General features: G+C 36.6%; 2 protein-coding genes across 4 annotated transcripts; one reads left to right on the top strand and one right to left on the bottom strand.

Annotated features, from left to right (window-relative positions):
- The first annotated feature begins 456 nt into the window (after window positions 1-456).
- On the top strand, window positions 457-18516 carry prkg2 (protein kinase cGMP-dependent 2). Of its 3 annotated transcripts, none has more exons than XM_051108936.1 (19): window positions 457-563; window positions 3020-3516; window positions 4436-4602; window positions 5437-5550; window positions 6183-6288; window positions 6885-6948; window positions 10404-10481; window positions 11424-11518; window positions 11759-11827; window positions 11914-12012; window positions 13439-13592; window positions 13712-13848; window positions 13993-14082; window positions 14161-14302; window positions 14382-14545; window positions 14640-14762; window positions 15760-15822; window positions 16157-16223; window positions 17462-18516. In XM_051108936.1, the coding sequence occupies exons 2-19, from the start codon at window positions 3035-3037 to the stop codon at window positions 17555-17557; spliced, it is 2310 nt and encodes a 769-aa protein (XP_050964893.1). In that variant the 5' UTR covers window positions 457-563; window positions 3020-3034; the 3' UTR covers window positions 17558-18516. The 3 variants fall into 3 exon arrangements, with proteins under 3 accessions (XP_050964893.1, XP_050964894.1, XP_050964895.1); XM_051108937.1 differs by having other exon boundaries at window positions 13442-13592; XM_051108938.1 differs by lacking the exons at window positions 16157-16223; window positions 17462-18516 and having other exon boundaries at window positions 15705-15825.
- A 39-nt stretch (window positions 18517-18555) lies between these two features.
- Window positions 18556-26133, bottom strand: bmp3 (bone morphogenetic protein 3). The gene is made up of 3 exons (XM_051108721.1): window positions 25472-26133; window positions 22962-23860; window positions 18556-20392 (listed from the first exon to the last, which is right to left on the bottom strand). The coding sequence occupies exons 1-3, from the start codon at window positions 25737-25739 to the stop codon at window positions 20201-20203; spliced, it is 1359 nt and encodes a 452-aa protein (XP_050964678.1). The 5' UTR covers window positions 25740-26133; the 3' UTR covers window positions 18556-20200.
- Between the last annotated feature and the right edge of the window lie 378 nt (window positions 26134-26511).

Raw genomic sequence — 26511 nt, forward strand, 5'->3', positions numbered from 1 at the left:
CTCTTCCTCTCTCTCTCCCTCTCTCTCTCTCTCTGTGTGTGTGTGTGTGTATACATGAATGTTCATAACGTTCTATAGCTCAGCTCAGTAAAGTCGATAGGGTTTCGGTATCAATACAATGATGTGATAGAGTTTGTGATAGATGTTTAATGATTGTTTTGTCTAGCAGGTTTAAAATACAAAATTACAAAATTAAAACATTTAAAACGTGACATTTAAAACAATAACATTTTCATTCATTCATAACAAAAAACATACTATATGGGTAACCTGTAAGTGCTTCAGAATATTAACAAATATATGAATAATTGAGAAAGAGAGAGAGAAAAAGAGAGAGAGAGATCAATAAATATCCTTCTGCCAGACATCACGACTGCTAAAGGGACTGAGTGTAGTTAATGTGGAGAAATGACACATGCTGCCAGTCTGTGTATGTGTGTGTGTGTGTGTGTGTGTGTGTGTGTATGTGGGGCGTGTGAACGGTGCCGCTGACCAGGGCTGCTGCCTCAAACACACAACACTGTCTTTCAATCGTCGAAGACGAGTTCCTGTACACGAGAACGGTAAGGTTTTCCATGTCATTTAAAGCAATTCAAAAACTTTATGCTTCTGAGTAGCGTTTAGTTCAAAGATAAAACTGAGGAACAGGTGTAACGTCAGTATGTCTTATAAAACAGCGCTGTATAAACCGCAGTTCGAAAAAAACATTGTTAGAAAAAAAAAACTTTTATAAACTGTATAGATTAGACGTTTTTTATAGTCGTATGTCGTATTTTTATGTTTAGCTTATAGCAAGTGGATTACCTTGAATACTTACCTACTGTAAACATCCTGTCTAAATTAAATAAAATAAATCTCTCATGGATGAATGGGCATAAAGCTAATCAAATATCCTGTGAATTCAACATCCTGATTAGTTGCAAACAAAATACCAGTCATTTCGAGTTGCATGCTGTGTTTAACAAAGTTTATGTATGGAGATGTAGGCATGTGTATGAGGTCTGCTCAGAGCACTTGTACTGTAAATACTGTGATTGTGCTCAAACATTTTTCTCTGTGGTGGGAGTGTCCAGTGTCTATTGTGCGTTTGTAACCCGGAGTGAATTACAAAACATCTTATTTCATTTTTTTCCATCAATGAAAGGCAACAAAGAATGACATCACCAGATAGTCCAGGAAAGAGCATACTGCACACTCACAGGGTGCTGGTGCCATCCGGTATTATTGTGCCTCTAAATTATTGATTAGCTCTAAATCACTGGGGCCAACAGATCTCCAGTAAAACGCTCTCTCTCTCTTTATCTGAGATATGAAAATATGGACGACCATTCTGAGTCTTGTGCCACTGTCTAAGCCCCTCATAATGAGATACATGACAGGTAGATGAAAGGCTTGGGAGGATCCTCTAACCTTTACCATCAAAGTTGCGTTCTGTAGGGGACAAATGCCAGCATCAAATCTGACAACAGAAGATCAGCACACACCCAGAAAAACCAGCAGCATTATTTATATTATGTATCAAGAAATCTGTGTTGGGACAGGGACTAAATGGCAATCTCGGTTTCATTATTAAAATTAATACACTATGTACAATCACACGCATATTTAATCCTCAAGCTCTGGTTGTCCCTGTGACCTTCTTAATGCATGTATAGATTTGAATAAAAAAAGTTAAAATGAACTCAAATATTTTACTAAATTCACTAGACCTAATGGAAACAAAGACAGCAAATAATATTGAATCTATATTCATATGTTTTACTACAAAGTAGTCCACTTTTCAAAAATTCTTGTATTTTATTGCACTAATATAGGCCTGTTGTTTTAGATATGGTGTCTCTGATAACCCATGCATAATCAGTTTTGGGGGTAAAGCATTACAAGTAACATGAGTTATGTAATTAGATTACTTTTTTCAAGTAACTTGTAAAGTAACACAATATTTTGAAATTTATGAGAGCACCTCTGAGTTACTTTTTCAGATGAGTAACGCAAGTTACTGTCCCAGAAATATAACTTTTGGGGTTTTGTTATTAAAAATAAATAAGCAAGCCCAGCCCAGGTGACAAAAAGTAATGCAAAAGTGAAGAAAATAAGTAACTGCCCCCTGTTCTTCAAAAAAATCCTTCAGGTCCCACAAATTCTTTGGTTTTTCAGCATTTTTGTGTATTTGAACCCTTTCAAACAATGACTCTGTGATTCTGAGATTTTTTCACACTGAGGACAACTGAGGGAATTCTGTGTAACTATTACAGAAGGTTCAAACACTCATTGATGCTTTAGAACGAAACACAATGCATTAAGAGCTGGGGTGTAAAAAGTTTTTGAAATTGAGGATCAGGGTAAATTTAACTTATTTTGTCTTCTGGGAAACATGCAAGTAACTTCTGTAGCTTCTGAAGGGCAGTACTAAATGAAAAAAAAATATGAAAAATATGAAAAATGTACACATCCTGATTCCGTTCAAAAGTTTTCACCCCCTGGCTCTTAATGCATCACATTTCCTTTTGAAGTATCAGTGAGCGTTTGAACCTTCTGTAATAGTTGCATATGAGTCCCTCAGTTGTTAAAAGATTATCTCAAAATCATACAGTCGTTGGAAAGGCTTCAAATACACAAAAATGCTGGAAAACCAAAGAATCTGTGAGACCTAAACGATTTTTCTGAAGAACAGCGGGCAGTTTAACTGTTGAAGACAAACAAGGGACTCATGAAGAACTATCACTAAACAAAATCAAAGCTGTGGCTCATTCAAGTAACAACACAGTATTAAGAATCAAGTGTATGTAAACTTTTGAACAGGATCATTTTTATAAATTCAACTGTTATTTTCTCTTGCCTCTATATGTAAATATTTTATGTGAAATATCTTATTTGTGCATTTTGTATGATCACTCTTATTTTGGTAAAAAATTTACATTTTGCAGATTCTGCAAGGTGTATGTAAACTTTTGACTTCAACTGTATATTGTTTGATGTCATCCCACAGCAAATTGATCTTGATAATCTTTTACTGTAGAACAAAAGTGCCAAAATGGGAAATGGGTCGATGAAGCTGAACCCTCTTAAGCAGGTCAGTGGCTCTGCTAAATCCAAAAACAATGGAGATTCAAGCTCAGTTTCTCAAGTTCTCAGAGTCAGAGTGGAAGAATTAGAGAATCAACTGAAGAAGAAGGATGAAGACCTGAATGCCAAGGAGCTTCAGATCAAACATCTAGAAGAGCAGCTGGCCCAGCAGAGACAGACCATCACAGAGATCTCAGACGCCCTGAGGAACAAGTGTCTGCAACTCAACAAGCTCCAGGATGCACTGAAGAATCAAGGGGAGTTAGGTCTCCTGCCATCACCTATCAAGGAAAAGGTCAGTCAGTGTCTTACTGGCCTGCTCAGAGATACCCTCAACAGGAGGAAAGGAGCAAAAGCTGGAGTTTCCGCAGAACCTTCATCCAGAACGTACGATTCCAGCGGTATACCAAAGTTCTACTTTGAGAGTGCACGAGTTTGGAAAGAGCAAAGGTGAGAGATTTGATTCATTTTCTGCTTTTCTTCCAAAGGTAATTCCTTTCTATTTTTGACTGCCAGTTGGATTGAGTATATTTAAGTTAAAGGCGCAGGGAGAACAGCTGTGATTTCTTGTGCTAAGGTCATTTAAAGGGATAGTTCAACCAAAAATAAAAATTCTGTCATGTTGTTCCAAACACATAAGACCTTCACTCATTTCAAAACACAAATTAAGATATTTTAGATGAAATCCGAGAGCTCTCTGACCTTGCATAGACAGCAATGCAACTGACATGTTCAAGGCCCAGAAAGGTAGAAAGGACATTGTTAAAATAGTCCATGTGACATCAGTGATTCTTTGCGCACAAAAAGTATTCTCATAGCTTCATAAATCTAAGGTTGAACCACCGATGTGACATGCACTATTTTATTGAAGTTCTTACTACCTTTCTGGGCCTTGAACGTGGTTTGCCTTAGCAGGTCATGTTATGTGTACGTGTTTACTGTTTACGTATTTACAGTATGTGTGTATTTTTTAACAGGAATATTAATTGTTGTATCAAGCGTCCTCAAAGAACTAAAATAGATGTGCCATTTTTTCATGTCAGTAATTAGTCTGTGTTTTTCATATGCTAAGCTTATGGGAGACCATGTGCGTAGATGCTCATTATGTTGGGAGGCTTAAGTTGGTCTAATCTGCCTGCAAAACACCATGCTGAGATTCATTATCTTGTCTCTATTCTAAGTCTGAAAATGAAACAACTGGTATGCTTCATAGCGTGAACTGTCTAATTAGTCCATCTTGAATAATTTGAATAATATGCCAATCTAAGAAGAACAACATTGATGCTATCACAGTTTCAAACAAAACATTATTCTTTTGTACATTTTTTAATTTGACTATGTGTTTCTCTGACAAATGTGTTTCTAACAGTGTAAAGAAGCTCCTCACAGATGCTTTAAATAAAAACCAGTATCTGAGAAGACTGGAAGTGCAACAGGTCAAAGACATGGTGGAGTGCATGTATGAGAGGACGTACCAGCAGGGAGAATACGTCATTAAACAAGGAGAGCCGGGAAACCACCTGTTTGTGCTTGCAGGTACAAATTACATATTATTCCATTATAATCACGCTGGCTTTTAAATCAAACCTTTTTAAAGGGGACATCGAATGCAAAATTTACTTTTTCATGGTGTTTGTATATAAATGTGTCTTAGAAGTGTATAGACACAGCCCACCCTACAATGATAAAAAATCCATTCACTCCTTTTTTTTAATCCCCCAAAAACCTAAATTATCAAGCCATTATGATTTTCTGAGCAGTATGATGTCACGACCGCTGACGGACTGTCCCGTATTAGCATATTTCCGTCCTCAGCCATTTTCTATGCACTCAAGCAGCTCTCATAGATCTCATAAGCAATACAGGAGTTTTGTAGTTGGATGTAAAAGTGAACATAAAACTCATTTTCTCCTGACATCAGAGCCACTGAGGACGCAGTAGATTAGTTTTGTTTTTGATGGTAACGTGCAAACAAATACACAAAAATCTAAAGAGGGGGTGGAGTGAACAGTAGTTCACTATCATTTAAATAGACATGCGCCGATGAAATGGTTCACTGTGAACAGAGCTGTTTTTGACAGGGTAAAAAGGGTGTTGTTTTACACAACCACTGAGAAATTTTAACCAAAGTATGTTGCAGACATTTCCTGAAGATCCTAAAGAATCATAATAACTTTTGGAAAATGGGCATCCGATGTCCCCTTTAATACTGTTTTAATCACAATCTGTGCGTATGCCATTAGTTACTGCACTTTGTCTTTCTGTCTCTGCACTGTAAATCATTTAATGAAATAGTAGTTGTTTTCTCTTTCTCAAATCCACCTAGAATGCAAGACAGAATTTGTGTTTACATGCTGTTTTCTCTTACAGATGGCAAACTAGATGTCTATCAGCACAACAAACTGCTCACATCGATAGCAGTCTGGACCACATTTGGTGAATTAGCCATCTTGTACAATTGCACCAGGACTGCATCGGTTAAAGGTGAAGTATTTGCTTTGTGCTACATGCTGTCTCTCTCAGTGGATGTGTATGAGCTGTTTCTGACAAATATGTTATGTAATTGTTTAACAGAGAATTCAAATTTTCCCTGCATAGCAGCTCTTTGTGTGTTTAGCTCATGCTGTGACCATGGATTGGCCTCATGTAGCCATAGGCTATCAAATAAACACCAGTGAGAAACCATTGCTTTGGCTTGTAGCCTTAATCTTATTGGTTTGTCAGTAATTTTGTTTGTTTGTTTGTGTGGCCAGATGTCAAATGCCGGTTTTTAAGAAGTCTTTTATTCCCACTTTTTACCAGTAAAATATGTTAAAATATAAATCTTTCAGTGGTTAATTCTTAATGGGACCATTAAGAGTCTTAATATCACAAAAAACTAAATAACGGTTAGAGAGAATGTTAATTGCACTTGTTTTGAAACTCAAAATATATTAGAGACTTTTTCTTTCTCTACCAAGTCACCACGATAAAATTTAATCACTTCCTAATGGCCCTATTAGAAGCAGCTGTTGTTTCCTGGTTACTGAGCCACTGAAGTTTAAATGGATGCCACTCAGCGAGGAATGAGGAAGCTTCTTGTATTTCCCTTACCTGCTGTTTTGTTATGATCGCAGCTGCCAGCAATGTGAAGACATGGGCCCTTGATCGAGAAGTCTTTCACAATATCATGCGGATGACTGCCGAGGCTCGACACGAGCAATACCGCAACTTCCTGAGGAGGTAATCCAAACTGCTCATCCCTCCCGCTGTTTACTGTGGTGTCCTACCACGTAATGTGTGGCCAAGCATTAGCTGGACCTGAAAACATCAAAGCGTGTTTTTTTGCATAAAACGTTGTGGAGATCAAACAAAGCTTGATTTTTTTTTTTTTGGTGCATTAGCCATGCTATTAATAATGAAGGTCAGTTTTGATGGCCTTCATGGTCTGGTTGAAGTGACCTCTGTGACCTTGCTTATATAACTATCAGTTTAAATAGCAAACATGAAAGGAGGAAAATACAATAATTCAATTGAGCGCTCTTGAAGACATTCTAATAAGAGAAGATTGAGAGATATTATCTTATGTAATCATATAAGGTTAAATAAACACAAATGTTCTCTATAACCATTACATTATTGAGTCTAAAGGGGAAGTCTTAAATTGCTTGTATTAGTTTAGTCATATAACAATCATAGATCAAAATAAAAAAAAAATTACCCAATAGATTTTTGCTTAAAACGGACACTGGATTGAAATTTAATGCTGAGTTAAGTGCACAAATAACAAAAAATGTCTCTTGCCAATGTCCTAACAGTTTATTTTATTGTATTTGTAGTGTTTCACTTCTTGCCAGTCTACCTGGGGACAAACTAACTAAGATTGTGGACTGCTTAGAGGTGGTAAGTAAAACTTTTTAACATAAAAAATGAAAACTAACCAGCCCTATCAGATCTAGTACGTCCATTTGTAGTGAACACTTGTTTTCAAATGTCTAGATCCAACGTGACAAAACAGTGTTGATATTATATCTTTCATCACTCTGGCCCAGTATATTGTTACCATACTTATTTGACTAAGGCTGAGCGAAGTGTTCACTCCAATCTAGGGGACGAGTGATTTGTTAAAGATGTTTGTAGCAGCCAGCACAGGCTGCTGACTGATTTATTCCATTTCACCATGAGGGGCCAAAGTGAGTTTTTCTAAAAGAGTGTGGGCTTTGTCAACTCAACGTCAAATAAGCCTCCTCGTGTTCTTCCATGCTGAAAAAACATCAAGGACATTCTTCTCGATTGTCGGCCCCTGGGGTCGAATGGGAGAATGTCGTTATTCAATCACTGCGATGGAGTTGATTATATTCCCCTCTCTAGGGGCAAGGAAGCAATGTAACCCAATAGTGGCCCAGATGTTTTGGACTGAAACATGCAGATAATGTGGAACTCTATCATTAAACAGTGGGGAATGGAATGCAGACGTGACGCTAGGAGCAGACAAATGTTTTGAGACCTTCAGAAGAGTGTGGCATGCCTAGAGAGCTTCTCTAATGAAACAGCAGAGCTCTAGTTGGAGATGGAGATCAGTTTAGAACATGGACCCGAGAAATGAAGACTCAAAGAATGTCTTGGAATGTCTCTGACTAATTTCAATCTAATTTGAAACATTCTAAACAAGATTTGATCTCAGTTTTCAAACAGAACATTATTTTTTGCAAATCAACTGAAAACATTCTTGGTCTCCGATTGAATTGGAGGAATACCAGTTCGACAGAGTTCTCAAGCTCTAGGCAATCAACTTTAGCTTATTCTGGAGCACTGAACCAAGTTCTAAAACGCTTTTTAGACACTAAAATCAGGGTTCCCACACCTTGGTTAACTTCAAATTCAAGGACCTTCTAGGTCCCATACCCTTAATAGAGTTAATGTGGGGACACATTTCAAGTGAGAGCAAGGTTATATCGTGTTACCTTGTAAGATACACTGTTACAGTTTTCATGTGTCAAACACAACTACGCAAAAAGTGTTTTTTCTTTTGGCCATATGACAGAGATCTGATATTCTATTTGTTGTGTTTCTGTTTTGCCAAAAATTGAAGAATATTCGGTACATTCTATACTGTATTCTAAAATGATCTGATATTAACTTTTGCATTGATTTTATTGAGAAGAGCTTTGGCTCATGTAACTTTAAGTTAACGTAACGCGTAAATGCACGTAACTAACGTAAATCAAGCAATCCAGTATGCACAAGCCACGAAGTGTTGGCGAAATAACACATTAGCCTACCAGAGGGGTAATATGGAACTTTTTCCAGAAAACTCCTTGCACAAAATAAATTCAAGTACTTTCAAGGATCTGTATCTATGCATGTTTATTTTCAAAAACTTTCCAGGGCCTTTTTGTTTTTCAGATTCACAAACTTTCAAGGATTTTAAGGATTGTGGGAACCCTGTAAAATGATCATTTTTGTTATTGTTATTTATTATAAAGAAGTTGTTTTAAAAGAACTGTTTTAAAGGGCACCATTTTGCAAGATGTAATATAAATCTGATGGCGTCCCTAAAAGGTCTTTGTGAAGTTTCAGCTCAAAATACTCCACAGATCATTCATTATATCATTTTGAAAATGCCTATTTTTCAATGAAAGCGGATACACACTGTTTTCATACATGTCTCTTTAAATGCAAATGAGTCAGTTTAAACTTCTGAGAAATGGTTTTATAAAACAGAAAGTGGCTGTCACATGGCATGTGAGTTCTCTTTCAAGTCTTATTGCGCTTAAACTGTCAAATATACACAAGTTTATTTTAAAAACACAGAGGAGTTACAAAAACACAGTCAGTTGTGTCTGTGAAGATAAACAGATGGGAAAGAAATCGCATGTTTATATTAGATCTGTGTATTAAGTGACAGCAATGTAATATACAGTACCTATACTGCTGTCTACATTGTTAATACAACCCAGACAACAAAATAAAAACAGAAAATCACTCCTTCTCTGGAATGAATAATTTCTGTAGCTCTAATAAAAAATCATTTCTTACTTGAATGCTATTTTTAAATGCCCTAGCGTGAAGATAAACATGGCAAATTGTGTGCAGCTTGCTGCTAATACGAGTGTCCGCCAACAGTTGTGGGTGAGGCTTGTAAAATGTGACGTCACATTTTACAGATTCTGCAAATAACTTGTTCTGAGACACTGCTTATGATTTATGGAGATTAGAAAAAGGAGCGAGTGGATTTTTATCTTTATAGGCTGGTTGTGTACACATGCTGCCAACACACATTTATGTTCAAACATGTAAAAGTGAATTTTGCAGAGTAGTTGCCCTTTAATGGTTAGTGAAGTGAATGTCAACAGTCCAATTTCTAACTGCTTCTAATGTGAAAACTGACATGAATGAATTTTAGGAAATTTGACAAATATGTAAGCAGTAAGCAAAGGAGGCATATCTACACTACCAGTCAAAAGTTTTTGAACAGTAAGATTTTTAATGTTTTTAAAGAAGTCTTTTCTGCTCACCAAGCCTGCATTTATTTGATCCAAAAATACAGCAAATACAGTAATATTATGAAATATTTTTACTATTTAAAATAACTGCTTTCTATTTTAATATATTTTAAAATGTGATTATTTCCTGTGATCAAAGCTAAATTTTCAGCATCATTACTCCAGTCGTCAGTGTTACATGATCCTTCATAGATCATTCTAATATGCTGATTTGCTGTTCAAGAAACATTATTATTATTATTATTGTTATTATTATTATCAGCATTTAAAACAGTTGAGTACTTTTTTTCAGGATTCTTTGATGAATAGAAAGACCCAAAGATCAGCATTTATCTGAAATAAAAAGCTTTTGTAACATTATACAACATACACATACCATTTCAAAAGCTTGGAGTCAGTATAAAATAATAAATTCTGTTCTTCTGAACCTGAAAAAAATCTACTCAACTGCTCCTAACATAATAATAATAAATGTTTTTAAGCAGCAAATCAGAATATTAGAATGATTTCTAAAGGATCGTGTGACTGAAGTCACAGGAATAAATTACATTTAAAAAAACATTCAAATAGAACAGTTATTTTAAATAGTAAAAATATTTCATAATTTTACTGTTTTTGCTGTTCTTCGGATCAAATAAATGCAGGCTTGATGAGCAGAGAAGACTTTTTAAAAACATTAAAAATCTTACTGTTCAAAAACTTTTGACTCGTAGTATTCTTATATCACTGTGGAAGCAGACACAGCGGCCTTCCTGTTGTCTCCCTGGGGGGGATCTCTCCGGGAATATGACAGCACTGGCTTGATGGTAAAATCAATAGCTAAATGAGTTTTGTCTTGTGTTTCCTGATCAGGAGTATTATAATAAAGGAGACTACATCATCCGGGAGGGAGAAGAAGGAAACACCTTTTACATAATTGCCAACGGAAAGGTAATTTGCAATATATTGCCATTGTAATTCATTTTGTCAAAGCTCGGTTCTTTGTATTTAGTGTATTATGCTTAAAACTGAATTATTTCTCATTCTATGGGGAGATATGAATATATTCAAGATGGAGGTTGATGTGCCTTTCCAGTATGATCATTATTGATTTCCTGCTTCCCAGAAACATTTAGTAATAATAAATTAAACAGCCCTTTATCAAGCCCACTGAATACAGTAGGTACATTTCTAAAGTATTTATTACTGCCCAGTATACGCTCAAGGATGTGCTCACAGCATTAAATGCTAAACCAGCAAAAAAACAAAAGTGATTTAACCCTCTCGAGGCACCATTTTTCCACCCCACTAATCCTCATGGACTTCACTGCAGACGCTCATCTGGGTCTGCGGGAGGTCGAACGCGTTCAGATAAATCAGTAATTCGACCCTGAAGGGGTTAAGAGACAGGACTCTCCACTGGGAAGCAACAGGAACTGTTTAGCATGAGCTAGTCAGCTTTGGATCCCCTGTTGATTTCTGCTCCACTGTCGCTCAAGATGGGGGGGAAGGAAGATGTTTTACTGAGGGGGAGAGAATTTAATTACCGGAAATGATGGCTCTCGTCAGCCTGTCGCCACCATGTCCGAGAGCGTGTTGGGAATAAAGGCCATTAGTGCCGGCCACCAAAAACTAGCTATCAGAAAGGTCAAGAGGGTCACCGTGGTTTTCTGGATCACTTTACAGGATTGGGAATGAATCAGTATTCAGTGAACTAACTCCATTTCTTTAATATCAATATTATTGATTACCTGTGTGAATCTGTATAATTAAAAATAGATTTGGACCATAAATCCAAAGAAAATATCCAGATCATAAGACATACCGTTGTTCTCTTAAACTGAAATGGTTTGTACATTTGAAATGTAACCTCTGTCTATCTGTGTTGGCTAGATTAAAGTCACACAGAGCACACAGGATCATGAAGAGCCTCAGATCATCAACACCTTGGGGAAAGGGGATTATTTCGGCGAGAAGGCCCTCATCAGGTGCTGTCCTTCTTCAATCCCCAGCTCAATTTTCATTTTCCCACTTTAATCCTTTTTCATTAACCTTTTGGTGTATGAGGACTCACTTTTAGTATTACTGCTGTAACAGAGCAACTTTGTCTTGTCGATTTGTATATGACTTAACAGAATATTATTACAGACAAATCCATAAAACTGTTATTTTAGGTGCCCTTTTTAGCTCAGTTTATGTCTAACGTACTTAATGTGCTCTTGCCACAGCGATGATGTCAGATCTGCGAATATAATCGCAGATGAGGATGGTGTGGAATGCCTCGTCATCGATCGAGAGTGAGTTCTCACTTCAAGATCATCATCATTCACTTAATTATGATTTTTTTGTGTAGTCAGTGACAGTAACAACACTCTTTTTTTAGAACCTTCAGTCAGACTGTTGGAACTTTTGATGAGCTTAAAAAATACCTCCAGAGCTATGTTGACAATTTAGCACGGGACGATAAGAAAAGAAATGCTAAGTAAGTAAAACTACTTCAGTTTCTTTATATTTAAGCAACGATAACCTTAATGAGTCTTTGACTTTTTGCCACTCCATTTTGCTGTAATATAGCACAAACTGTGTATATAAATTCATACTACAGGCACAGTTTATCATGTAATTCATATGTTCACTACCAGTCAAAAGTTTTTGAACGGTAAGAATTTTTAATGTTTTTTTTTAAAGACCAAGCCTGCATTTATTTGATCCTAAACTGATCCTAAAGCTGAATTTTTAGCATCAGTACTCCAGTCACATGATCCTTCAGAAATCATTCTAATATTCTGATTTGCTGTTCAAAAAACATTTATTAGTATTATTATAATAAATAATATAAAAAACAAATTATATATATATATATATATATATATATATAAACAGCCGAGTATAATTTTTTTAGGTTTCTTTGATGAATAAAATGTTCAGAGGAACAGCATTTATCTGAAATAGAAATCTTTTGTAACATTATAAATGTTTTTATCATCACTTTTGATCAATTTAATGCATCCTTGCTAAATAAAAGTATAAATTTCTGTAATTTCTGTCCCCTAAAAAAATTATACTGACTCCGAGCTTTTGAATGGTATAGTGTATAATGTTACAAAAGCTTTTTTATTTCAGATAAATGCTGATCTTTGGATCTTTCTATTCATCAAAGAATCCTGTAAAAATGTAGTCAACTGTTTTAAATATCGATAATAATATTAATAATAATAATAATAGCAGCAAATCAGCATATTAGAATGATTTCTGAAAGATTATGTGTCACTTAAGACTGAAGTAATGATGCTGAAAATTCAGCTTTGAAATCACAGGAATAAATTACATTTTAAAATACATTCAAATAGAGAGCAGTTATTTTAAATAGTAAAAATAGTTTTACTGTTTTGCTGTATTTTTTATCAAATAAATGCAGGCTTGGTGAGCAGAAGAGACTTCTTTAAAAAAAATCTTACTGTTAAATAACGTTTGACTGGGAGTGTATACATGCACATATCCACATTAGACTTAAGTATTTGAATTTGTTTGTCCACATTTACTTTTCCAGAAGTCTGAGATGAAATTTTACTTTTGAAACCAGAACACTATTACTTTATGAGCAGAACATCACAGATTTGCTCATTTAAATTGATTAGTGGCCTAGAAATAATGCTGATTTTTTCTTCCCCAAAATCCTAAAAGCTCCTTTCTTCTGGCTTAAATAGAAACAACAAAATTCCTGATTTTCAACATAGTCTTAAACTTTCAGCCCCCACTGTATTTTTTTCTCTCTTTTAGATTTTTACTAACCAACACAACAATAGCTTGCCACTCTATATATTTACACTACTTGGACTCAATAACTGTCCAGTTACTAAAATAATAAAAAATCCTCCTGCTCTGAAAATCCTTACTTATTCTTTCAGGAGGTCAGGAAGCTGCACTCCTCCCACCACACCGGTGTCACATGATATGATAGAGCTGAAAGAGAGTGAGAGCAACTTTGCATCCACTATACCCTTCAGCTGCCTCGAGGTTATTGCCACGCTGGGAGTTGGAGGCTTTGGCAGAGTTGAACTGGTCAGAAACATGTTTGCAATAATCACACTTCCTCTTCATGATTTAAAACACGCAAACAGAAGTCATTTCTACGAAGTGAGCAAATAATGTGAGTAATAATGATCCCAATTTTGCTGTAGGTGAAAGTGAAGAATGAGAATATGACGTTTGCTCTCAAATGCATCAAGAAACGGCACATCGTGGATAACAGACAGGAAGAGCACATTTACTCCGAGAGGAGGATCTTGCTGGAGACAAACTCGCCTTTCGTTGTGAAGTATGTTCATCTATATAATCCAAAAAATTTAGAGAGATAACCATGAAGGATCGTAACCAAATATAAGAGGAAAACCAGTGGCAGTTAATGTAATATTGAGCATGGCATGAATTTCTAATATAATCTGTCGGTTTTTGCTCTTAGAATGTACCGCACTTTCAAAGACAACAAGTATGTGTACATGCTGTTGGAGGCGTGTTTGGGTGGAGAGATCTGGAGTCTTCTTAGAGACAGGTTAGCTCCATTTCATTTGGTCAGTATCCACTGTACTGGTTTAATGCATATGCTAAAAATGTGTCTGTTTTGATACAGGGGGAGTTTTGATGAGTACACTGCCAAGTTCTGTGTGGGCTGCGTAACAGAAGCTTTCGACTACCTCCACAACAACGGCATCATATACAGAGACCTGAAGCCTGAGAATCTCATGCTGGACACAGATGGATACGTCAAGCTGGTAAGATCATCTGCTAAGTCAGCAGCCCTCACTCGGTAAACTCAGTGCAGCCATATCAATTCCAAGCACCTTTCTTCAGGTGGATTTCGGCTTTGCTAAGAAGCTCAAGTGTGGCCAGAGGACCTGGACGTTCTGTGGGACTCCAGAGTATGTTGCACCTGAGATCATTCTCAATAAAGGTCACGGCCTCAGCGTGGACTTCTGGTCTCTTGGAATCCTGATCTTTGAACTTCTCACAGGAAGGTTTGTCTTATTTTCTTATCATAAATCCTGTGATTATGAAAGACTTGCTCTGATTATCATAATGAAACGTATGTGATCTGATTTGTTCCTGAAGCCCACCCTTCACTGGCTCAGATCAGATGATTATATACACATTCATTCTGAAAGGAATCGAGAAGATGGACTTTCCTAAAAAGATCACCAAGAGGCCAGGTGACCTTATTCGAAAGCTGTGCAGGTATGATCATAGATCATTCTTAGGATTAGTTCACTTTCAGAATAACAATTTCCTGGTGATTTACTCACCCCCATGTCATTCAGGATGTTCATGTCTCTCTTTCTTCAATCGCAAAGAGATGAAGGTTTTTGAGGAAAACATTCCAGGATTTTTTTCCATACAGTGGACTTTAGTGGGGATCAATGCGTTGAAGATCTAAATTGCAGTTTCAATGCAGCTTCAAAGGGCTTACACGATCCCAGCCAAGCAAGAGTCTGATCTAGCGAAATGATCAGTCATTTTCTAAAAAAATGTACAGTTTATATACTTCTTAACCACAAATGATCGTCTTGCACTAGCTTGACTTCATGCATTACGTAGTCACGTTAGAAAGGTCACGCGTGACGTAGGCGGAAGTACTGACCCAGTGTTTACAAAGCAAACAAAAAAAGGTAAAACATGTCGGATGATTTTGGAGAAAATGAGATGAGTTTTTCACCCTACTGTACCTTTCTGAACCGAAGTACACAGACAAAGAACTAACCGCGCGTGACCTTTCCAGCGTGATGCATGAAGTCACAGACATGCATTGCAGAGCTAGTGCAAGACGAGCATTTGTGGTTAAAAAGAATATGCGTTTTTTATTTTTGTTTTAGAAAATTGCCGATCTTTTTGCTAAATAAGGCCTTTATTCCTCAACTGGGATCGGGTAGAGCCTTTTGAAGCTGCATTTAAACTGCAATTTGGACCTTCAACATGCTGATTTTCATTGAAGTCCACTATGTGGAGAAAAATCCTGGAATGTTTTCCTCAGAAAACTTCTTTTCGACTGAAGAAAAAAAGACATGAACCTATCTGGGATGACATAGGGGTGAGTAAATTATCAGCAAATTTTTATTCTGGAAGTGAACTAATTCTTTAATTCATTTTTATGTCTTTTACCTGTTTTCTGAAACTGTTCAGGCCCCACTGCTGTATATCATGATGTGATTTTGCTGTCCTCCTTTTTTTTATGAAGACAAAACCCTTCAGAGCGACTGGGGAATTTGAAGAATGGAATAACTGATATTAAAAAGCACAGGTGAGAGTACAACAGTCACAATCTGGTGCTGTTTGACTAAAGAATAAGTCTCAAATACTCATCTCATACATATAAAGCACGATTCCCTAACAAACAATATTGGTCAGAACGCTCATATTATTGCAGATGTTGTACTTTTTGGTCTTTCTTTTCAGATTTTTCCAAAAAATGACAGATTTTAGAAACCACAGCATGCTTGTTTTTTCATTTGCATTTAGCATTTTGGAAGCTGGGCATCCATAAACACTAATTTGTTTATGAAATGTGTGTCATTGTCACCTAAATACATTTCACAATGGTGATTTAATTCACAATGTTGTTCTGTGGTGTTTAGGTGGTTTACAGGCTTTAGCTGGAGTGGTCTGAAATCCAGAAGTCTGATATCACCACTTAAAAGAGAGGTAAGACACACACCTACATCACCTGGACCGAGTTTATTTTATAGGATTGTGTACATGTACACTACCAGTCTAAATTTTTTTGGCAGTAAGATTTTTCATGTTTTTTTAAGAAGTCTCTTCTGCTCACTAAGCCTGCATTTATTTGATCCAAAATACAGCAAAAGCAGTAACATTGTGGAATATTTTTACTGATTTAAAGTAACTGTTTTCTATTTGAATATATTTTAAAATGTCATTTATTCCTGTGATCAAAGGTAAATTTTCAGCATTATTACTCCAGTCTTCAGTGTCACATGATCCTTCAGAAATCATTATACAATGCTAATTTGCTGTCAAAGAAACATTTTTTATTATTATTATCAATATTTAAAACAGTTATATATATATATATATATTTACTTTTATTTGGCAAGGATGTTTATAATAAATGTTTTTTGAGTAGAAAATCAGAATGATGAATGAATTAGAATGATTTCTGAAGGTCTGTGATTTCTGAAGGATCATGTGATGCTAAAAATGATGCTAAAAATTCAGCTTTGAAATCACAGGAATAAATTACAACTTAAAATAAATTCAAATAAAAAACAGTTAATTTAAATAGTAAAAATATTTCACATTTTTACTGTTTTTGCTGTACTTTGGTTAAAATAAATGCAGGCTTGGTGAGCAGAAGAGACTTCTTTCAAAAACATAAAAAAAATCTTACTGTCAAAAAGCTTTTGACTGGTAGTGCATAATACCGTATATAATCATATATGCATACTAATGTATAATTCATGTATAATTTTGAATTAGAAATAAAAAGTCATATTAATTTATTTTTAATTATTTGACCAAAATAAAGTAGAAACAGTAGTATTATGTAGTAGTAAAATGATTTTAAAATGAAATGTATTTGGCAAAGCTGAATTTTCAGTATCATTACTCAATCTTCAGTGTCACATGATCCTTCAGAAATTATGCAAATATGATAATTTTGTGCTCAAGAAACATTTAGAGAGTTGTAATGCATAGAGGTGTAATGCTTTATAGTTTTGTGGAAACCATTAAACATTTTTTCAGGATTCTTTAAAGAAAAGAAATAATTTTAGCCTTTAAATACTTTTTTGCAACAATGAAAAACTCTTCTGGTCAATTTAATGCATCCTTGCTGAATAAAAGTATTCTAATGTCTTAATTTCTGACCCTTTTGAACAGCAGTGTATCAGAACTCTATTTTGTTTTCTCTTTCCCTCCAGGTGAAAGGACCCACTGACCACAGTTACTTTGACAGTTATCCTCCCGAAGAAGAAATCCCTCCGGATGAAATGTCGGGTTGGGACACGGACTTCTAACTGACCCCTCAGTGCACCCATGTGTTCAAACAGTGTGAGTTAAACAAAACTCTTCTGCCATTTGTCATCTCCAACATGCCAGCCTTTCTCCCAAGGAACCTCAGACCCTGAAGCCAACAGAAGCAGTGTACAGTATGTGTCTCAACAATGGACTCAATGTTGACCGGAGGCTGCTGTTAATGCTGTGGGTGGCACAGCAGAGGAGGACAGACAGAAGAAAGGAATTGTTCTGAATCCCAGTGTTCAGATGTACCCGTGATAAACATTGCTGTATTTGACTGAAACTGTAACCACCGAGATGTCAGAGCAGGATCAGTCTAGCTGGGGCATCACAGAGGATGGTGTGAAACCATTGGTAATATTTACCTTTAGAAGTGCAGAAAGCTTCGTGGTTTGGCAGGAAGGTGAGATGTTCCTTGTTTTAGAATCGCTGATGATGTCATGTATTTGAGCTCCTGAAGGTAATAACCACCTGTGACTGTGAACGCCACTGATGAGGTTTCAAAGGTTAACCTCAGCGGGCGACTGGCACTGCGGTTTGCGCAACTCAAGCAGAGATATGTGAAAAGTAGTATTTTTAGTGACTTTTCCTAGAGCTTAAGTACCTCTGCACCTGAGCCAAATGTGTTTGTGTTGACGCTTGCTTATTTTATCTTTGTGAATAGGAAAAGTGTGAGAATTTAGATTATTTTAGTCATTCTACAAGACATTTTACAGTAATTGTATACAAAAACGCCCCAGCACATTTCGAGTTCAGTGCACACTAGTGATTTGTAAATGAGAATATCTATTAAATAATGGACTTTGATGTTTGTGTGGTAACTTTCCAGGCCCTATCGACCCATTAAGCAATTCACATCATGTTCCATGATGCAACATAATTTTTGATTGCATAACAAAGCAATCAATATTCTGTAAACTTCTGCTTTATGGCCAGAGGGTCCTTCAACACATGACAAATAAACACGTGGTTACATAATTCTTAAAACTTTATTGAGTTTTCTTTGAATGGTCTGCCAAAAGGGATTCTTTCAACTAGGGAGATGTTACAAAAATAAGCATTGATACTCATTTGAGTCATGTATTGCTTCCTTTCGCACCCCTGTCTGACCTTTGTGCAGCAAAGCTCAATGAATATTTAATGAAGCCCCTCTGCGCTTCACAAAATTAAGATACAGAAGGCATCATACAGAAAATAAATAAATGCTTTAAAGGTCATTTCCATATACAAATATAATTTTCTTATGAAGCTTATAATACAAAGCACATCCTTTCACCTACATCATAACATTTACAAAACGCACAGTGTGGTGGAAGCCTTCCAAAAAAATATATTACACAAATGCTAAAGGAGTGCTTTACATAGTGTTTCTTGACGTATGTATTATATATTAAGATAATAGCCCACTTTTACATAGATGTGTACATTTCTCTGTTGTCCATACATCAACGAAAAAAAACAAACACTCCGTTTATGAACATGCAGCTTATGATATGTCGTTGCTTTAGTTCTAGGCTAATTTCAAAGTAAAAACAGTACAAAATGTATACAGAAATCATATATCACATTTTATCCAAATAAACTGATATAGACTAAAAATATTTTTGCCAAAACAAACATTACATAAGTTACACTCGTCTTTGTGAAATATAAATATTCATTTGAATGTATGATGAATCTTTTTTTAATGTGGTAAGGCACTTTATATAGGCATTGTTGTGTTAAGAGACAAAGGCATATAAGTTTCATAATCTTCCTTAACATATTTTATAATATAACATCTGGTCTTTTGAAATCTATTTGCAGTTTGGAATGACAGAAAAGTTTTCTGAACAAAACTGAAACAGAATGCGAATATGAATTCAATTAAATGTGAGGATGCAACCTTGTATTAGTAGGTCAGACGGAAACACGATTGGACATATTTACAATTGCAATTGCAAAAAGCTTGACTAAACAAAATGTGATGTAGGACTATTACATGTAAGCTTGTAACAATGCACATTTTCGGAGAAAATAAATAGATATATTTTCTGAAGATTTAAAGACATTCAATACAGAATCACCCAGAAATTAAACACTGTTTTAAGCTTAATGTGGAAAACTGAATATGTAACTTATATAGGTAATCATTTTAATATAGATCATTTTTTTTTGACACAACAACAAAAGGAGATACCTTTTCTTTTTTTTTTTTTCCAAAAGTCCACTTTTCAGCACATTTGGGCTCTGGAGTTAAAAGTCTACCTCGGTATAGCAGCCATAGAATATGAACAATGAGAGTCAATCAATGCCTCTGTAGCAAAAATATAGCTATAATAATGACAAGATTATACAAACTGTACAGAAACATGGTGGATGACAGCAAATGTTTGCTTAACTGCTGAGGTTATAGAAACATGAGAACTTCCTGGTCAACCGCAGACGGACAGTCTCTTTATATGCTCATATCTCTACTGATGCAACAAAGCCTCCTGCTAACAGTAATGAATTCCTTCTGGAAAAGCACTTCGCTCTTCACAATCCTTAAAGCTGGAGACAGTTCTTCAAGGGTTATGAAATGAACATCTTCAGTCTTTCTTCCAGTGCAAAAATTGGGAATCAGTTTAAGGGAGGGAGGCTGGTGGAAAAGACCAAAGCGTTTACCGACAGGCACAGGAGTCCACTGTCATATTTGGGTAGACCTTGAGGACCACGTTCTTGTCTTCATCAAAGAAGAGGATGCTGAGGGAAGACATCTTTTCGGGTACGCAGCAGGGCTCTGGGATGCCCGGGACCACTCCCACCGCCCGTACGATGCTCTGAATGGTGGCGTGGTTCGAAGGTTTCAAAGACTAGTGGAGAACAGAAAAAAAAAATTCAAGAGGTAAGAAATCTTTCAGAACCTGGGTTTAGGACAGCACTAAGGGGTGTAAAAAGAAGTAAAACATTTGGTTTCATGCTATTCCAGCCATGTTCCAATGTCTGTGACAGGACACTTGCTCACGACCATTCAAAGTGCAAGGTAAGCCACACATGGGACGGCTGTCTGCTGTAGTAATGTTGTAAACTGAAACAAAGTATTTAAATGGAACCTTGGGTATTAAGACTCATGTCTCTTACTGAATTATGAAGTAGAAAACCCATGAAAGATTTGCGTTAGCAATAAAATCCACATTTTATACATATTTTGGACTATGGGGGGGTGCCATTGTTTCGATGATGTAAAATGGTTGCACTCGGTTTACTACATGATTTAATAAGAGACATCATTTACATTATATTAAGCCATAGAAGTCTTAATACCCAAGGTTCCCTTTTAAAAAATTGTTAAATGAAATAAAGGTGAAATAAAATAAAATTTAAATAGTGGAAAAAACATACAAATTAAACTTGGATAAAATTAGACTAGATATGTTAAAATTAGATATGCTGGTGCCTTTGCAACTTTGCAAGTGCTAAAATGACTGAGTCCATCCACACGGAGACGCGTATAGCTATATACGTAAAAAATATGTATTGTATTGACATTTCGTCCAGACGAATCCGGCGTTTTGGGAAACCACTATTATTTTTTAAACCGGGTCCCAGATTGGATAAATTTGTAAACAAGACACCCTTGTGTTTTCGTGTGTATAGGCAATACGTATATTTTGTGAAACAGTGACGTCATCAACTCACGTCTTGACTCTAGTCAGACACCACTATGTCACGTAACGGCAACAACAACAACAAAAACAACAACAACAACAACAACAACAAGAACAAATACAAATAATGACTGATGACTAACATTAACACAGATTAATAAACAGTGTAATAAATGTATTGTTCCATGTTGTCTTTGTCTTCCTGTTGGGTTTGTATCAGGGTTGCCAGGTTTTCACAACCAAACCCGCCCAGTTGCTACTCAAAATTAGCCCAATTGCATTTGGAGAGGGGTCCCCATTAAAAATTGCGTTTGGTGGGGTAAAATGCACATTTTTTGGCGGGGTTCCTCTGGTGCATGGTTTATGCGCATGCCCCAAGTCATCTTCTCCATTTTTAGTGTATCACTGTGGCAGAATTTAAGCGCCATATACTGGTCTGGCATATGCTACATCGTTTTGAATTGGTTTCAGTGGTTTCGTGTGTACGCAGATGTTACTTGAGACGACGCCATGTTTACGAATTTTTTTAGAATGAGGAAAAAAAGATTGGATAGGGAAAGCTCTGGCTTCATGTGGATGAGCTCTAAAACTATACATACACTTAACACTATAAAAAACACTAACACCGTATCTACACCGGACGCAAACGTTCTATTTATGACGTGCTCACACATAGTTCAAATGATTTGGAAAGGTCGCTTTGTCGCGTCCAGTGTAGACAGACTTTAGCTGCTGCGCGGTGATTTGCGGTGTGACAAAAGTAACAAAATTACTAAAACAAACTAAAATTAAAATGAAAACTGAAAAAGAGCTCAATCAATTTAATCATAGTAGTATATAGTATATAAAAAATAAAACTGGTAATGGACCAATATTACAATTCTGGCCAATAATTAACTATAATAATAATAACTGTAGATATTACAATATTACGTAGATATTACATATTACAATGCTATAATATTTTATTTAGATAAATTAGTTCTAAAACACTAAAAACTAAAATTAACCATTTTTAAAGCTAAAAGCAAATTTAGCAATTATGATGAATTGATATTCTTTTTGAGATTTGCTAAAGACGACATTTAACAGTTTGATCATGTTATTACGGTTTTTAAAGATTAACTTAAAGAGACTGTTAGGCAATTGTAATCGGAAGAAAAACAGGAAATGACTTTGACACTGATCACATCATGTTATGGTGTTGATGTTATAGCATCCCTAATTTGCTCAAACAATATAAATTTCTTATCTTTTCTTATCTGGAGAGATGGTTCAGCCACATACATTAAGAATGTGAAACAACTGGATCTTGGTTTTCTAGAATCAATAACTTCAGTAAAACTACCACATTACTAAAGTAAATTAGACTTCATGTTTCTTTAAATTAAGAGGGAAAACCAGTGGTAGCAACATTTCAAAGTGGTAATGGTAAGGTTTTACGATGAAGAATGACATGAATGGTTTACTAATGGAAGCTTAATGAAGTGCTGTGCTGCCCACAGTGTGGAGCTGAATGATTTACAGCTTTTCTCCTGACTGCCACTAGGTGGTGCTTATAAATCACTTCTCTTCATGCGTGTCTCCTGCTTTTCCCCTCTGCTCTGGTTATTCGCTTCTCAAGATGATTGTATCACAACAAATAAGAGTGTGTGCTTCATTTAAAACCTCATGTTGACGTCTTGCTAAATTAAAAATAAAACAGCCCAGCTAACCGATTTCTACAAAAACGTGTGGAATTTAAGACTTTTGTAACCATAAATAAGTAACATACCTTTGGCATGGGGAACTGACATGACCCCGAGCAGTAGTACGCATCAAAAGACTTGGGGGAGATAATCCACTCGCTCCAGCCGATATCTGCAAAATCAACCTTTAAATATCTGCGAGCGCAGTTCTTTGGCTCGTTCCACTGCTTCTTCCGTGCTTTTTTAATGGTCTGCTCATCAAACTGCAGGAGAGGGTTCTTGTGCCGAGGATTCTTGCGAGGCTTCTTGCGAGGACGCTTGACTGGTTTACTCTCCACTGGATCATAAGGGCTGGTCTCGTCCCATGTAGGTACCTCATAATTGTACTCGGGGCCTGGAAGTTCATTGTTCTGTAGCGGCAGCAGGATGTTGGCGGACCGCTTGGTCCGATGTTGTGAGGAGGCACTGCGGTTGTGTATTTCGAGCATATGAAGATTAGGCACCAGTCTGCTTTTGTGTCTCTGCAGGGTGGACACGACACTCTCGGGCTCTGAGATAGCCGAGTCATTTGCGTAGACCAGAATGTAAGGAGACCTATGTGACAAGAGTTTCTTCCAAGGTTGACGTCCTTTTGAGTCAATGTCAACGCCTATGAGAAGCTGGCCGTGTTGCTTGGCTTGGTTGACTACACGAGTAATGTCTTTCCACTGCCATGATATGAAGTCCCGGTACATTGTGGAGATGTTAATGGAGAAATGGCCCACTGTTCTGGTGGTGTTATCCACAAAGCTGAAGCTCCAGATATCAAGGTGAACATGACCTTGTCTTCTGAGGTTATGGTGAGTACAACTCTTGTGCCTTGTGCATCTGTGGCTGCTGTTCTGCAGGTCACCAATGTAGTAGTGCAGCGTCGCTGAGAGAACATCCTCAGATTTGGTGAGCGAAGTGAGGTTGAAGATCTGTAACTGCTTATCGTTGATGGTCCCTAAAAGGAAAAAACACAAATTCAAAATTCATTATCACGCTTGAGCTGAAATTCGTATTTTAAAAGACGCATCTGCGTTTTGTCAATGGGTTTCTTGTTGACATACGACCACTGAGTTTTAATAAATGTGACCCTGCACCACAAAACCAGTCATAAGTAGCACAGGTATATTTGTAGCAAAAGCCAACAACACACTGTATGAGTCAAAATTATCGATTTTTCTTTTATGCCAAAAATCATTAGGATATTAAGTAAAAGTACATAAAACTCCTACCGTAAATACATCAAAACTTAATTTTTAATTAATAATATGCATTGCTAGGAACTTAATTTGGACAACTTTTGGACAACTTTTTTTATTTTTTGCACCCTCAGATTCCAGATTTTCAAATAGTTGTATCTCGGCCAAATATTGTCCTATCCTAACAAACCATACATCAACTGACATCCATTTATTCAGCTTTCAGATCATGTATATATCTTAATTTAAACAAATGACCCTTATGGATGGTTTTGTGGTCCAGGGTCACAAATGTGAGTTATGACAAGCACAATAAGACCAGAACTGAACACAAGGGGGCGGTGTGAGTGCAGTACTGTGCTGCCTTGTTCACTAGTCACAAGAACCTGTGGGTTTGTTTTTTCAGTCTCTTATAAATGTGGAAATCGCTTGTATGTTGCGCTTTGAGTGGATTGTTTCGAAAAAAGTACGAACAGTCACTAAAACTTAAGTTGCACTTTACATAATGTCATCTTATTATTTCGTGCGTAAATGTCCACGAAAGAGATCTATTCAGCGATTTAGATTTTAGTTTATTTTGTGAATATCTAATAACTGAAAAGACTATACTATTTTGGAGTGAAAAAAATCGCTTGATTCGAGCTTGTTTTTGATGCGAGATCTGGCAACACTGGCGCAGTGTGACTATCATACGAGCGTGAGCAAAGAAGCGCACTTCTCAGCAAAAAGCGAAAAGTTATTAGTCAGCGATTAAAGTGTGTTAAAAGTATATTTTATAAAAAAAAAATAATAATAATGAAGCAGTATGGTGAATCCACTTGCAATACGAACGCTCGCTGGTTTTACAATCAACGAGCAACACTTCCGATATAGAGTTTGTTCATTACGTCTATCGACATCTAATAGCATCCGTTTTGAAGCCTTAAAACTAGCATATAAAAAGATGTATGAAGCGCTACAGGATGAGCTGTTCACTTCGAACTGATGTCTCAAGCAAATCGAAATCAACAGGTGTAATTGCACCAACTGCAACACAAGCTGTCTTAAAGAGATAGTTCACTTAAACCTGTTATCATTTAAGTTGGGTACTGACAGCCTCATTTTCAAACATGGAAAAAAGATGCAGTTAAAATGAATGTAAACATCTCTTTTTGCGTTTTATGGGAAAAAGTCATACGATTTTGATAAAAGCAATAGGGTGAGTAAATGACAAGAAATGTTCATTTTGGGGTAAACTATCTCTTTAAGAGATCAAGCCTAAAATTAGTAAACACACCAACACTTAACTACCGTATAAGAAGACGTGAGGTGGAATTAACAACTCCATTACTTCATTTAGTCATTTACTATGAAATGAATTTAACACCTACCCAAATGTCCTTTGAAGCTGCGGACAGTGTTCCCATCTTTGAGAGGGAATCCCGCGCTGGTGTATTTGGCGTAGAGCATCTGCATGTGTTCTGACAGCGTGTCCTGCTCGGTTTTCTTTGCATGTTGCTTATCTTGCGCTTCCACTTTTTGTCCAAATTGCATGTCTTTTGAGAAGCCCGTAAAGGGTGTTTTAAGCACAGCACAGTATCCACAGCACAGATAACCCCATCCCAACAGGAGGATAAACAGTCGTTGACAGCGATCCATGCTGGAGGTACGGGACTGTAGTAGCTGATCTAGGTGTAGTATATCAGTGCTGAATGCGCTTCCAAACTCTTGTCTCTTGAGAGGGAGAGCATCACATGGACCCCCAAAATAAAGCAAACGGAGCGGGTCAATTTAAACAAGATGTCACTTTGATGTAGTCCAAATGCACGTTTCCAAAGATCGACGTTCCTGCAGCAGATATCACAGTCCCTGTGCAAAATGTGCGAGGACGTCCGTGTGAGTTTGATCTGCTGTACTCCTGATGGTCAGGCTTGGTCCTCGGTTTTGTGTCTGAGCGATGCTGTTCTCAGCCAATCGCGCCTCTTCCCTGCGTTCATTGAAGGTAAAGCTTGTTGCGCTAGTAATATATAGGGCTTATGGGAGCAGTCGGACAGTGTTGGGAAGTGCGACCGATTCTCGCGAATCGGTTCTTGTGAACGGTTCTTTTCAAAGAACCGGTTCACTAAACAGACAGTGCTGTTACGTCACCACGCGTTCCCTAACATCGTAGTAGTATTAAGAGTGTCTATTGTAAGCATTGCTTACATTGCTGAAGCTATGATTCAGAAGAAAAACATAAATCCATTTGGAAATGTCATTTGCATTTATACTAAACACTACAAACATTCGCTTGGGAAAAAGCTTTTGCATGTTTAATAAAAGATAATGTATTTAAAAAACTAACTCTGCTACAAAAACACATTAATAAAACGACCAATTAAAAGAATATTTTAATTTCTGCTATTCAGTTACTTAAGTAGTAGCTAGGTCT

This window comes from Labeo rohita, chromosome 5, assembly GCF_022985175.1.
Source record: "Labeo rohita strain BAU-BD-2019 chromosome 5, IGBB_LRoh.1.0, whole genome shotgun sequence".
Lineage (NCBI taxonomy): Eukaryota > Metazoa > Chordata > Actinopteri > Cypriniformes > Cyprinidae > Labeo > Labeo rohita.

Bases quoted from the DNA above. Each gene is read 5' to 3' on its own strand.
- prkg2 (XM_051108936.1), top strand. From the start codon at position 3,035: ATGGGAAATGGGTCGATGAAGCTGAACCCTCTTAAGCAGGTCAGTGGC. The intron at 3,517-4,435 runs GTGAGAGATTTG...TGTTTCTAACAG, and splicing joins CGAGTTTGGAAAGAGCAAAG to TGTAAAGAAGCTCCTCACAG. The intron at 16,224-17,461 runs GTAAGACACACA...CTTTCCCTCCAG, and splicing joins TATCACCACTTAAAAGAGAG to GTGAAAGGACCCACTGACCA.
- bmp3 (XM_051108721.1), bottom strand. From the start codon at position 25,739: ATGGATCGCTGTCAACGACTGTTTATCCTCCTGTTGGGATGGGGTTAT. The intron at 23,861-25,471 runs GTAGGTGTTAAA...TTTTCCTTTTAG, and splicing joins CAGCTTCAAAGGACATTTGG to GGACCATCAACGATAAGCAG. The intron at 20,393-22,961 runs GTATGTTACTTA...GTTCTCCACTAG, and splicing joins GTCAGTTCCCCATGCCAAAG to TCTTTGAAACCTTCGAACCA.